The 15,545-nt window shown below is 44.6% G+C and overlaps 1 protein-coding gene across 1 annotated transcript in view; it reads left to right on the top strand.

Annotated features, from left to right (window-relative positions):
* The window catches only part of LOC149462469 (uncharacterized), a 56,140-nt gene extending 44,004 nt beyond the window's left edge, over positions 1 to 12,136 (top strand). The window contains exon 2 of the mRNA XM_089676822.1: positions 10,269 to 12,136. Within this exon, the coding sequence (XP_089532948.1) occupies positions 10,269 to 11,715 (1,447 nt within the window). The 3' untranslated portion in view covers positions 11,716 to 12,136. The remainder of the gene's footprint in view (positions 1 to 10,268) is intronic.
* The last annotated feature ends 3,409 nt before the right edge of the window (positions 12,137 to 15,545 follow it).

The following is a 15,545-nucleotide window of genomic DNA, read 5'->3' as shown; positions in this document are numbered from 1 at the left end:
GGACCAATGAAGTGGGTGTAAAGTAGAAGCAGTGGATGTGCAGAGAATAGGATTTGGAGCCCTGAGCTCTTTATCTCTGAATGTCTCCACATATTTGTAGTGTATTTGTGATGATTTCTGTGCACACACAATAGGACAGCGCTGTGACACATAATGCTCTTCTAGATGACAGGGAATCCTTCCCTTTGTTACAGCAGCAGTCCGCTAGAAGGTTTTTGTAGGTTTGGAGTTGTTACACATAGCGCGGGTTTTATCCATTTATAGTGATGACATCATTGCCCAAATCTGGGGGTCACCAGCCATTTCCACCCTTTACTCCCAGCTGGGGGGCTTTGTATCCATATACCAGATGTTCTACAGGACTAAATCTGCAATCAATGTTACTGCAAAATCAAAGGGGCCAAAACCCCTCCCCCGAGCAGTCATATATTTCTGTCCCCCTTGGTGGGAGTGGAGGTGACCCCTCTATAAGGATCTACAGTCCATACACACCCAGCACAAGGCCGGGGTCACACTACCAGACGCTTCTCGGGGCTGCAGTTCCTCTGAGCTCCACAAGGTGGGGATCTCACTTCTACCCAGACAGGAAGTCTCTATGGAAGACAGACAGGAAGTGATGTCAGGTACAGACAGGAAGTGATGTCAGGTACAGACAGGAAGTTCTATGAATGAGGAAGCAGAGAGGAGACATTCCTGGATCTGGCAGCAGAGGAGGTAATATGTAGATGAACCCCTTCAGGGGGAGGAGTTGATGATAATATATTTGCCCCCAAAGCTGGCCTACATGGTTCAGTTTTATCGTTCAGCCAGCGGGATGAGCATTAAAACTGAAGTGATTCCCCCATCCACACATTGGAGGTGGATGGGGGAATCTTCCCCGCTGCACTCTTGTATTTTGACAATGTGGGGACTCCTCCGCTCTCAGAATACACGGATCAGCACTGAAGCTATTGGCTGCAGCCGCTGGGGGAGTGGCTTTTATCCGGCAGTGGCCACACATGGATGGAAATGTGAGCGATCCCTGCTGAACCAGCTGAATTTCCATGGATCTATGGTCACCTTCAGTGACTTCCTCCCCTCCCCCTCATCTCCTTCATGATGGAAGTCATGCTGAGATCATCTCCCATTGGCTGAGCAATATTCTCATTTGTCTCTCAGCTCCTTCTTGCTATTCCTCGTCCTGCCTGTTGTTTCCTTGGATTGATTTTCTGTGTAGTGACCCCGGCTTGGTCTCTTGGATGCGCTCGTCTGTTGCTTGCCCTGACCTTTCTCCTGATTCCTGGATCTCCTCCTCATCTCTCCTCCATATCCTCTTACACAGCTTTTCTCCACACCTGCAGTGACCCTGGGGGGAGGAAACTTGGCACCAGCACGCCGCCAAATCCATCCCCACCATTAGGGGCTCTGGAGACAATTGTCTGCTATTTACACTCCGTTCCTCCGCACGTCACCTGATCACATGACAGCTTACTTCCACAGATTCCGGAAAGATTTCTGGATGGTAAAGGTCAAAGGTCACTCTTCAGTTTAGGAGAGGTAGGACACGCCCAGGAACAAGGATTTGGTTTATATGGGAGCCTCATATAGAGGACCCCTCAAATCTCCCCATCCAAGTATCCCTCCATCCAGAGTCTATATGTCCTATGACATCACACTGACCTCACAGCTCCTCCTCCCAATGTCCCTCCATCCAGAGTCAGAGAATCCTATGACATCGCACTGACCTCACAGCTCCTCCTCCCAATGTCCCTCCATCCAGAGTCAGAGAATCCTATGACATCGCACCGACCTCACAGCTCCTCCTCCCAATGTCCCTCCATCCAGAGTCAGAGAATCCTATGACATCACACTGATCTTACAGCTCCTCCTCCCAATGTCCCTCCAACCAGAGTCAGAGATTCCTATGACATCGCACTGACCTCACAGCTCCTCCTCCCAATGTCCCTCCAACCAGAGTCAGAGATTCCTATGACATCGCACTGACCTCACAGCTCCTCCTCCCAATGTCCCTCCAACCAGAGTCAGAGAATCCTATGACATCATACCAGGGGTGGACTGACCATTCGGAAACTCGTGCACTGCCCGAGGGCCCAGGGTCAGTTGGGGGCCCCATGAGATGCCCATTGTACCTTTTCCATAGGCTTTTTTGAGTTTGGGCAAGGACACAGGGGCCCCATGAGTTGTCAGTCCACCCCTGCATCATACTGACCACACAGTTCTCCTCCCAATGTCCTTCCATCCAGAGTCAGAATCCTATGACATCACACTGACCTCACAGCTCCTCCTCCCAATGTCCCTCCATCCAGAGTCAGAATCCTATGACATCACACTGACCTCACAGCTCCTTCTCCCAATGTCCCTCCATCCACAGTCAGAGAATCCTATGACATCACACTGACCTCACAGCTTCTCCTCAAAATGTCCCTCCGGCTGGCTTTTTTTTCTGATGCTCTTAGAATGTGGGTGTCCCTTGGTATTCTCAATAGTCAGAACAAGCCTATACCCTGCGTAGTGTGGGGGTCCTGTGGGGGGAAATTATACCTCAGACTGAAGTGGGGCTTTAATAAAATGGAGACCTGAATGGAGAGGTGAGGAGGATTCTGGGAATATCATTTGATGTGACTATTTGTGTTCAGATGTAGAGTTTTCCTCCTGTGAAGTCTGGAGATCATATGACATCACATTGCCTCCACCTCCCTCCCTGATAGAAGAGAGAAAGAAGAAGAAGATTCTAGAAGTCACCAGAGAGATCACTGAGCTGCTGACAGGAGAGGTGAGCGGTGCCGGGAATTCTGGGACATTCTCCAGTAACAGACAAGGGATGTGTCTGGATGGTGACTGTATCATTGTGTGTGTCAGGTTCCTATAAGGTGTCAGGGTGTCACTGTCTATTTCTCCATGGAGGAGTGGGAGTATTTAGAAGGACACAAGGATCTCTACAAGGACGTCATGATGGACAATCAGCCGCCCCTCACATCACCGGGTAAGAGGAGACTTTATTGTAAAGGAGAGAGCAGTACGGAGGATCCACCTAGATCCCCCATCATCTGATAAACACATAGAAACAATGGATTCAGTCAGTGTGTGTGTTTCCTACAGATGGATCCAGTCATGGGAACCCACCAGAGAGATGTCCCCGTCCTCTGTATTCCCGGGATTCCACACAGGAAGGTCACACCATCCCTCACCATCATCAGGTAGATGAGGAACAATCACTGATAGTATCATTAGGATCTGTACATTATCTGTATTGTTACCATTGATGTCATTTTTATTATATATTCAGAGTGGAAACCTGAGAGATCTTAAAGTTAAGGTTAAAGAAGAGATAAAAGAGGAGGAGGATGAGGATGGGGGGATGGAGGAGTCAGAGCTTCTAAAAGAACACAAAGATCTGTACCAGGACACCATGGTGGAGTCATCCAGCTACAGGAACCCACCAGAGAGATGTCCCTGTCCTCTGTATTCCCGGGATTCCACACAGGAAGGTCACACCATCCCTCACTATTACAAGGTTGGTGGGATGGAGCGTCTAGAACATGGACTTGTGGAGACAATGTGTGGATATTTTATGTGACCTTATATTATACAGATGATATTTTCTCTCATTTCCTTGATTTAGAGTGGAGATCCAATCGATATAGAATTTGAGGTGAAAGCAGAAGAAGAAGAGGCGTATGTGAGGGATGATCAGCAGTCTATGGAGGAGGATGGAATAACGGGGACATTTATAGAGGAGGACACTCCTACAGAGATCAGCACAGGTGGGTCATGAACACTAAATCCATTCCTCCACCCATACTGCTCACTGATTGGTCCAGAGTAGGGCGGGGACTGGGTGATATCAGCCTGTAATCCCCTGGTCACTTTCCTGAGCTGTGTTCCCCGTCCTGTATTCCTGGATTTCTCTCGGATAATCTTCCTTCTCTGTGCTGCAGACACAATTTATGTCTCTAGACTGGATTTATGGAGGTTCTGGGGTTCAGCTGGCAGCAAAATGTTCATTTCCCCATAAGTGTTACTAGACCTAGACACCTGGACATGTTCTTTTGATCTTATTCCTCATGGTGGTGACATAGCAATTCTCCCAGTATTTGTCACCTGTGCCGGGTGGAGGGATATGTCTGTAGTGTCTCAGACCCAAGTCACTGAGTGCAGTCTCAGGAGATGGGAGGCAGCGGTGTGGGACCTACATAGTTAGTCTGGCTGAAAAAAGACAGTCCATCTAGTTGAACCATTAAAAATAAAAGTTATAATCCGACACCCACAGCTGATCCACCAGAAGACAAAAACCCAGCAAAGCACGATCCAATCTGCTCCTGCAGGGGAAACAATTCCTTCCTGACCCCCCGAGAGGCAATCAGATATTCCCTGGATCAACTTTCCCTATAAATGTTATATCCAGTTATATTCTGTGTATCCAAGAAAGAATCCAGGACTTTCCTTCAGCAATCCCCCCTTATGTAATATCCATGGAGATCATATCCCCCCTTATGTATTATACATGGAGATCATATCCCCCCCTTATGTGTTATACACGGAGATCATATCCCCCTTATGTATTATACATGGAGATCCTATCCCCCCTTATGTATTATACATGGAGATCATATCCCCCCTTATGTATTATACATGGAGATCATATCCCCCCTTATGTATTATACATGGAGATCATATCCCCCCCTTATGTATTATACATGGAGATCCTATCCCCCCTTATGTATTATACATGGAGATCATATCCCCCCTTATGTATTATACATGGAGATCATATCCCCCCTTATGTATTATACATGGAGATCATATCCCCCTTATGTATTATACATGGAGATCATATCCCCCTTATGTATTATACATGGAGATCATATCCCCCCCTTATGTATTATACATGGAGATCATATCCCCCTTATGTATTATACATGGAGATCATATCCCCCCTTATGTATTATACACGGAGATCATATCCCCCCTTATGTATTATACATGGAGATCATACCCCCCTTATGTATTATACATGGAGATCATATCCCCCCTTATGTATTATACATGGAGATCCTATCCCCCCTTATGTATTATACATGGAGGTCATATCCCCCCTTATGTATTATACATGGAGATCATATCCCCCTTATGTATTATACATGGAGATCATATCCCCCCTTATGTATTATACATGGTGATCATATCCCCCCTTATGTATTATACATGGAGATCATATCCCCCTTATGTATTATACATGGTGATTAAATCCCCCCTTATGTATTATACATGGAGATCATATCCCCCCCTTATGTATTATACATGGAGATCATATCCCCCCTTATGTATTATACATGGAGATCATATCCCCCCTTATGTATTATACATGGAGATCATATCCCCCTTATGTATTATACATGGAGATCATATCCCCCCTTATGTATTATACATGGAGATCATATCCCCCCTTATGTATTATACATGGAGATCATATCCCCCCCTTATGTATTATACATGGAGATCATATCCCCCCTTATGTATTATACATGGAGATCATATCCCCCCATTATGTATTATACATGGAGATCATATCCCCCTTATGTATTATACATGGAGATCATATCCCCCTTATGTATTATACATGGAGATCATATCCCCCCCTTATGTATTATACATGGAGATCATATCCCCCCTTATGTATTATACATGGAGATATTATCCCCCCTTATGTATTATACATGGAGATATTATCCCCCCTTATGTATTATACATGGAGATCATATCCCCCTTAATCTCCTCTTCTCAGTAGAGAATACATTCAGTTCCTCTAATCCTTCCTCATAGCTGATCTCCTCCATGCCTCGTATCAGTTTGGTTGCCTTTCTCTGTACTTCCTCCAGTTCCCAGTTGTGAATTGGAGCCCAAAACTGAACTGCATATTCCAGATGAGGTCTTACTAATGATTTGTACCGGGGGGAGGGGGAGATCATATCCCCCCTTATGTATTATACATGGAGATCATATCCCCCCTTATGTATTATACATGGAGATCATATCCCCCCCTTATGTATTATACATGGAGATCATATCCTCCCTTATGTATTATACATGGAGATCATATCCCCCCTTATGTATTATACATGGAGATCATATCCCCCCCTTATGTATTATACATGGAGATCATATCCCCCCTTATGTATTATACATGGAGATCATATCCCCCCTTATGTATTATACATGGAGATCATATCCCCCTTATGTATTATACATGGAGATCATATCCCCCCCTTATGTATTATACATGGAGATCATATCCCCCCTTATGTATTATACATGGAGATCATATCCCCCTTATGTATTATACATGGAGATCATATCCCCCCTTATGTATTATACATGGTGATCATATCCCCCCTTATGTATTATACATGGAGATCATATCCCCCCTTATGTATTATACATGGAGATCATATCCCCCTTATGTATTATACATGGAGATCATATCCCCCCTTATGTATTATACATGGAGATCATATCCTCCCTTATGTATTATACATGGTGATCATATCCCCCTTATGTATTATACATGGTGATCATATCCCCCCCTTATGTATTATACATGGAGATATTATCCCCCCTTATGTATTATACATGGAGATATTATCCCCCCTTATGTATTATACATGGAGATCATATCCCCCTTATGTATTATACATGGAGATCATATCCCCCCTTATGTATTATACATGGTGATCATATCCCCCCTTATGTATTATACATGGAGATCATATCCCCCTTATGTATTATACATGGAGATCATATCCCCCCTTATGTATTATACATGGAGATCATATCCCCCCCCTTATGTATTATACATGGAGATCATATCCCCCTTATGTATTATACATGGAGATCATATCCCCCTTAATCTCCTCTTCTCAGTAGAGAATACATTCAGTTCCTCTAATCCTTCCTCATAGCTGATCTCCTCCATGCCTCGTATCAGTTTGGTTGCCTTTCTCTGTACTTCCTCCAGTTCCCAGTTGTGAATTGGAGCCCAAAACTGAACTGCATATTCCAGATGAGGTCTTACTAATGATTTGTACCGGGGGGAGGGGGGGGGTGATATCTCTCTCTTTGGAGTCTATACCTCTCCTAATACAAGAGAGGATTTTGCTCACTTTAGAACCCGCAGCTTTGCATTGCTGCCATTATTAAGCTTGTGATCTACTAGAACCCCCAGATCCTTCTCCACTGACCCCTACCCCTCCAGATTCTTCTCCACAATTGCCCCCCAGATTCTTCTCCATCATTGACCTTCCCAATTCTTCTCCACCACTAATCCCCCAGATCCTTCTCCACCATTGTCCCTTAGATCATTTTCCACCATTGACCCCCCCCCCCCCGATTTTTCTCCACCATTGCCCCCCCCCAGTTGTACCCCCTAGTATGTATGATGCATATTCTTAGCCCCCAAGTGCAGAACCTTACATTTATCACCATTAGCCCTCATTGGCCCCATAGCCCCCAATTACACAGAGCATTGAGGTCGGCTTGTAAGTTGGAGACATCCTGTAAGGACGTTATTCCCCGGCACAGCTTGGTGTCATCTGCAAAGACTGGAATGGGGTTTATAATCTCACACCCCATATTGTTTATATATATATTAATAAGTAAGGGTCCCAACACTGAACCCTGGGGTACCCCACTAATAATACTGAACCATGGGGTACCCCACTAATAACACTGAACCTTGGGGTACCCCACTAATAACACTGAACCTTGGGGTACTCCACTAATAACACTGAACCTTGGGGTACCCCACTAATAACACTGAACCTTGGGGTACCCCACTAATAACACTGAACCCTGGGGTACCCTACTAATAACACTGAACCTTGGGGTACCCCACTAATAACACTGAACCTTGGGGTACCTCACTAAAAACTCTGAACCTTGGGGTACCCCACTAATAACACTAAACCTTGGGGTACCCCACTAATAACTCTGAACCTAGGGGTACCCCACTAATAACACTGAGCCTTGGGGTATCCCACTAATAACACTGAACATTGGGGTACACCACTGACACCCCCAGACCATTCAGAGTTTGAATCATTAACCACTACTCTCTGAATACAATCTTTTAGCCAGTTTTCTATCCATTTATATTCAGAATTATATATATACTCTATATACTATACTACTATACTATACTCTATATATATGTATACTATATATACATTATATATATATATATAATGTTGTACATTACATACCCCTGACCCCTGCACTATATACTCTATGTTGTACATTACATCCTCCTGACCCCTGCACTATATACTCTATGTTGTACATTACATACTCCTGACCCCTGCACTATATACTCTATGTTGTACATTACATACTCCTGACCCCTGCACTATATACTCTATGCTGTACATTACATACTCCTGACCCCTGCACTATATACTATATGCTGTACATTACATACTCCTGACCCCTGCACTATATACTATATGCTGTACATTACATCCTCCTGACCCCTGCACTATATACTCTATGTTGTACATTACATATTCCTGACCCCTGCACTATATACTCTGTTGTACATTACATCCTCCTGACCCCTGCACTATATACTATGTTGTACATTACATACTCCTGACCCCGGCACTATTTACTCTGTTGTACATTACATACTCCTGACCTCTGCACTATATACTCCATGTTGTACATTACATACCCCTGACCCCTGCACTATATACTCTATGTTGTACATTACATACACCTGACCCCTGCACTATTTACTCTGTTGTACATTACATACGCCTGACCCCTGCACTATATTCTCTATGTTGTACATTACATCCTCCTGACCCCTGCACTATATACTCTGTTGTACATTACATACTCCTGTCCCCTGCACTATATACTCTATGTTGTACAGTACATACTCCTGACCCCTGCACTATATACTCTATGTTGTACATTACATACTCCTGACCCCTGCACTATATACTCCATGTTGTACATTACATACTCCTGACCCCTGCACTTTATACTCTATGTTGTACATTACATACTCCTGACCCCTGCACTATATACTCTATGTTGTACATTACATACTCCTGACCCCTGCACTATATACTCTATGTTGTACATTACATCCTCCTGACCCCTGCACTATATACTCTATATTGTACATTACATACTCCTGACCCCTGCACTATATACTCTATGTTGTACATTACATACTCCTGACCCCTGCACTATATACTCTATGTTGTACATTACATACTCCTGACTCCTGCACTATATACTCTGTTGTACATTACATACCCCTGACCCCTGCACTATATACTCTATGTTGTACATTACATACTCCTGACCCCTGCACTATATACTCTATGTTGTACATTACATACTCCTGACTTCTGCTCTCCCCCCTCCCCCACTGCTATATATACACATAATATGGATTCTCTTTTGTTCCCCCCATTTCCTCCCAGCTGGACATTTTATATCGGATGATGTGATTGGAGCACAGACTTTTACATGGTGATAATAATGTGATAACATCCTCCAACTTTGGACCCTTAAACAGAAAGTGATAATGAGGGAGGAGTCAATACCCCAATGATGGTGGTCTTCAGGATCAGTCCAGTCTTCATCTTGGTTGTTCTCCCCCCATCCTCACTCTCTGACCTCTGGTGGGGCTCAGCCCCGCTGTTCTTCATGACTAAATCATGGAGTAAATAAGGAAGTGCAGTACTTCTTGTGTTGGGAAGATGGCGATGAGTGATAGAGGGGGTGGGGACCCTCATCCTATAATCCCCTCATCACTGTCCCTCCTATAAAAGACAGTTCTGGTTGTTTCCTCACTCTCTGACTAAGGTCCATGAATAAAGAAATGACCTGGTAGGAGATCAGAGGAGCCATTTCCTAGTTCCCTTGAGGGTGGAATTGTAAGCTCCTCAGAGACCAAGCTGCCTGATGTGGGCGGAGTCTTGGTTTGGGGGAACCAATCAGCTCCTGTCTAGTAATCCTCTTTGTCTTTGTATTTTAGTCCATGGCCGGGAGATGAGGAAAACCTCCGAGGATTGTCTCACTTTGTCTCCAGACTGGAAAGTAGAAGATGAGGACATCACACAGTATAGTCCAGGAGAAAACCCGGCTCCCTCCAATGTCCATCCGGCACCACCCAGTGTAGATGGACCATCGGATTCCTCGTATCCTGAGGAACCTCAGACTGTGCGGGACCAGACCGGCCTTCCAACAGGGATGAGCTTCTCCTGTACTGAGTGCGGGAAGGGTTTCTGTTCTAAATACAAACTTAATGTTCATAAAAGATCTCACACGGGGGAGAAGCCGTATTCCTGTCCTGAGTGCGGGAAATGTTTCCAATCTAAATACAATCTTAATGTGCATAAAAGATCTCACACAGGGGAGAAGCCATATTCCTGTCCTGAGTGTGGGAAATGTTTCCAATCTAAATATGGTCTTAATGTGCATAGAAGATCTCACACGGGGGAGAAGCCGTATTCCTGTCCTGAGTGCGGGAAATATTTTTCACAGAAGTCTCATCTTTACACACATCAGAGATCTCACACAGGGGATAAGCTCTATTCCTGTCCTGAGTGTGAGAAATGTTTTTCCCAGAAGTCTAAAGTTTACAGACATCAGAGATCTCACACTGGGGAGAAGCCATATTCCTGTCCTGAGTGCGGAAAATGTTTTTCAGACAAGTTTAGTCTTCACACACATCAGAGATCTCACACAGGGGAGAAGCCGTATTCCTGTCCTGAGTGTGGGAAATGTTTTTTAAAGAAGTCCATTCTTCATAAACATCAGAGATTTCACACGGGGGAGAAGCCGTATTCCTGTCCTGAGTGCGGGAAATGTTTTTCAGATAAGTTCTATCTTTACAGACATCAGAGATGTCACACAGGGGAGAAGCCGTATGCCTGTTCTGAGTGTGGGAAATGTTTTTCAGACAAGTCTAGTCTTCATAAACATCAGAGATCTCACACAGGGGAGAAGCCGTATTCCTGTCCACAGTGCGAGAAATGTTTTTCAGTGAAGTCCCGTCTTCTCACACATCAGAGATCTCACACAGGGGAGAAGCCGTATTCCTGTCCAGAGTGTGAGAAATGTTTTTCACACAAGTCTAGTTTTCATAAACATCAGAGATCTCACACAGGGGAGAAGCCATATTCCTGTCCTGAGTGCGGGAAATGTTTTTCACTGAAGTCTGATGTTTACAGACATCAGAAATCTCACACTGCGGAGAAGCCGTATTCCTGTTCTGAGTGTGGGAAATGTTTTTCATACAAGTCTAGTCTTCACACACATCAGAGATCTCACACGGGGGAGAAGCCGTATTCCTGTCCTATGTGCGTGAAATGTTTTTCAAAGAAGTCCGATGTTTACAGACATCAGAGATCTCACACTGGGGAGAAGCCGTATTCTTGTTCTGAGTGTGGAAAATGTTTTTCATACAAGTCTAGTTTTCACACACATCAGAGATCTCACACGGGGGAGAAGCCATATTCCTGTCCTGTGTGCGGGAAATGTTTTTCAAAGAAGTCCATTCTTCATAAACATCAGAGATCTCACACTGGGGAGAAGCTGTATTCCTGTCCTGAGTGCGGGAAATGTTTTTCACAGACGTCCCATCTTTACAGACATCAGAGATCTCACACAGGGGAGAAGCCACTTTCCTGTCCTGAGTGAGGGAAATGTTCCTCACTGAAGTCCTGTCTTCCTGTACATCAGGGGTCCCACACAACCCTGGAGGTGTATTAGTGCCTTGACTGCTGGAAATGTCTTCTAGATGAATGTTGCTGGACATCCCAGCTCTCATGTGGGGAAGAAGCACACCCTGATATACACCTCAGATATACTCCATGGCTGATCTTCATCATGGAAGAAACCGTCCATAAGGAGATCAGAGGTCCCCAAAGACATGGATGAAGTGTGGGACCGGGTTGGCCATTTTTTGGTGTAATTAGAGATGAGCGAATCGAACCAGGCGAACCGGAATTCGATACGAATTTCAGGAAATATTCGATTCGCGTAGAATCCGAAATTTTGCCTACTTCGGGTGCGCGAATCGAATATTTCCCGATCAGCCGGCAAAAGTGTCCCTGCAGTGAGCTCCGCTATTTCTGACAGTTCTCTGACAGAAGGAACACATGTAAAGCGGTTGAAACATTGTATCTATTAGTTTCCATTTAGGATACAGATGTTTCAACCGCTGTACATGTGAAGAAGCTGTCAGAGAACTGTCAGAAATAGAGGAACTCTGCACATACACTTTTTGCCGGTTTGGAATTCTTATTTTCATCCTACTTCTTCTTCTTCTTCTACTTCTTCATCCTCAGAAGAAGAGGATGAGGATGAAGAAGAAGAAGAAGAAGAAGAAGTAGGATGAAAATAAGAATAATTCCAAGCCGGCAAAAAGTGTATCTGCAGAGCTCCTCTAAGTGTATCTGCAGAATAGAGGAACTCTGCACATACACTTTTTGCCGGCTTGGAAATATTCTTATTTTCATCCTTCTTCTTCATCCTCTTCTTCTTCTTCTGAGGATGAGGATGAAGAAGAAGAAGTAGGATGAAAATAAGATTAATTCCAAGCCGGCAAAAAGTGTATGTGCAGAGCTTCTCTAAGTGTATCTGCAGAGCTCCTCTAAGTGTATCTGCAGAATAGAGGAACTCTGCACATACACTTTTTGCCGGAAACCGCTGTATGGAGTGAATGTCCCAGAACTGTCAGAAATAGACTATTTATGACAGTTCTGGGACATTCCCTCCATACAGCGGTTGAAACATTGTATCTATTTGTTTCCATAAATGGATCCATTTATGGAAACAAATAGATACAATGTTTCAACCGCTGTATGGAGTGAATGTCCCAGAACTGTCAGAAATAGACAGAAACTGTCACAGAACTGTCCTTCTTCTCATCCTTCTCCTTCTTCTCATCCTTCTCCTTCTTCTCATCCTTCTTCTTCTCATCCTTCTCCTTCTTCTCATCCTTCTTCTCATCCTTCTCCTTCTTCTCATCCTTCTCCTTCTTCTCATCCTTCTCCTTCTTCTCATCCTTCTCCATCTTCTCATCCTTCTCCTTCTTCTCATCCTTCTCCTTCTGCTTCTCCTTCTTCTCATCCTTCTCCTTCTTCTCATCCTTCTCCTTCTTCTCATCCTTCTCCTTCTTCTCATCCTTCTCCTTCTGCTTCTCCTTCTCCTTCTTCTCATCCTTCTCCTTCTTCTCATCCTTCTCCTTCTTCTCATCCTTCTCCTTCTTCTCATCCTTCTCCTTCTTCTCATCCTTCTCCTTCTTCTCATCCTTCTCCTTCTTCTCATCCTTCTCCTTCTCCTTCTTCTCATCCTTCTCCTTCTCCTTCTTCTCATCCTTCTTCTTCTCATCCTTCTCCTTCTCCTTCTTCTCATCCTTCTCCTTCTTCTCATCCTTCTCCTTCTTCTCATCATTCTTCTTCTCATCCTTCTCCTTCTCCTTCTTCTCATCCTTCTCCTTCTTCTCATCCTTCTCCTTCTCCTTCTTCTCTTCCTTCTCCTTCTCCATCTTCTCATCCTTCTCCTTCTTCTCATCCTTCTCCTTCTCCTTCTTCTCATCCTTCTCCTTCTTCTCATCCTTCTCCTTCTTCTCATCCTTCTCCTTCTTCTCATCCTTCTTCTCATCCTTCTCCTTCTTCTCATCCTTCTTCTCATCCTTCTCCTTCTTCTCATCCTTCTCCTTCTCCTTCTTCTCATCCTTCTCCTTCTCCATCTTCTCATCCTTCTCCTTCTTCTCATCCTTCTCCTTCTTCTCATCCTTCTCCTTCTTCTCATCCTTCTCCTTCTTCTCATCCTTCTCCTTCTTCTCATCCTTCTCCTTCTTCTCATCCTTCTTCTCATCCTTCTCCTTCTTCTCATCCTTCTCCTTCTTCTCATCCTTCTCCTTCTTCTCATCCTTCTCCTTCTTCTCATCCTTCTCCATCTTCTCATCCTTCTCCTTCTCCATCTTCTCATCCTTCTCCATCTTCTCATCCTTCTCCTTCTTCTCATCCTTCTCCTTCTTCTCATCCTTCTCCTTCTTCTCATCCTTCTTCTCATCCTTCTCCTTCTTCTCATCCTTCTTCTCATCCTTCTCCTTCTTCTCATCCTTCTTCTCATCCTTCTCCTTCTTCTCATCCTTCTTCTCATCCTTCTCCTTCTTCTCATCCTTCTTCTCATCCTTCTCCTTCTCCTTCTTCTCATCCTTCTCCTTCTTCTCATCCTTCTCCTTCTCCATCTTCTCATCCTTCTCCTTCTTCTCATCCTTCTTCTTCTCCTTCTTCTCATCCTTCTCCTTCTTCTCATCCTTCTCCTTCTTCTCATCCTTCTCCTTCTCCTTCTTCTCATCCTTCTCCTTCTCCTTCTTCTCATCCTTCTCCTTCTTCTCATCCTTCTCCTTCTCCTTCCTCATCTCCAAGGGCATTTAAATTAAAGGTACAGTGTTCTGCACTAATTTAAAGGCTCTCTGAAGCCTAGAAACCCTTTTTATAAGTCATCTTCGTAGCGAATAAATTCGCATCGAATCGAATTTCTTCCTGAAATTCGCCGAATCAGCCGAATCGAATTTTTGAATACTTCGCTCATCTCTAGGTGTAATCTTTCACAAATTCTTAGAGGTCTATGTTTATAAAATGAGTGGAATAAATATGAAATGTGTTTGATCAGCCAAGAGAGATATTGTCTGTATTTTATCTCATATAGTGGTTTCCTATGACCATCTAGTGCAGGGCTGTCAGACTCTGTCACTGCGGGCACACCAGCAATATGGGGCCCTCAAACGGCCGGCTGTATCTGGAAGACAATAGAAATGTCTCTTCTCTTTCTCATATGAAACATTTCCCTCTGCATTCCATTATCACTGGGTTAGTAAGAGGTCAGAACTCGCTCTGAGAGTAGAAGTCTAGGACACATCATGGCAGCAGATATTCCCGGCTACAACTATCTACAATTTATGGAAAATGGGTTTTGGGAACAAAGTTGTGTTTTTCAATCATCAGACAAATATTACCAATTGTACTTTGTGCTGCTGGGAGGAAGCTGGGGAAGGGCTGGGAAGCAGAAAGTGCAGGGTCTGGAGGAGAACTGGAATCAGCTGCCAGAGTCTGGATGCTGAGGCCAGGGGAGACAGAGATGGGGGTGTGCTGTGGCTGGAAACAGAAGCACAAGATCTGGTGGAGGAGTTCTGTCCTCCTCTCTGCTACTGACTGCTGGGACAGGGAGTAGCAGAGATGGGCCTCCTCAGCTGCACAGAGAAGCACAGGATCTGGTGGAGGAGTTCTGTCCTCCTCTCTGCCGCTGACTGCTGGGATGAGGAGTAGCAGAGATGAGCCTCTCCACAGCTGCACAAAGAAGTGCAGGATCTGGTGGAGGAGTTCTGTCTTCTCTGCTGCCAATTGCTGGGACGGGGAGTAGCAGAGATGAGCCTCTCCACAGCTGCACAAAGAAGTGCAGGATCTGGTGGAGGAGTTCTGTCTTCTCTGCTGCCGACTGCTGGGACGGGGAGTAGC

The sequence above is a fragment of the Staurois parvus genome, unplaced genomic scaffold, assembly GCF_062004578.1.
Source record: "Staurois parvus isolate SC_StPar_1 unplaced genomic scaffold, SC_StPar_1.0 ptg000174l, whole genome shotgun sequence".
Lineage (NCBI taxonomy): Eukaryota > Metazoa > Chordata > Amphibia > Anura > Ranidae > Staurois > Staurois parvus.
Note: the sequence above shows the minus strand (reverse complement) of the source record. Positions and strands in the feature narration are given on the sequence as shown.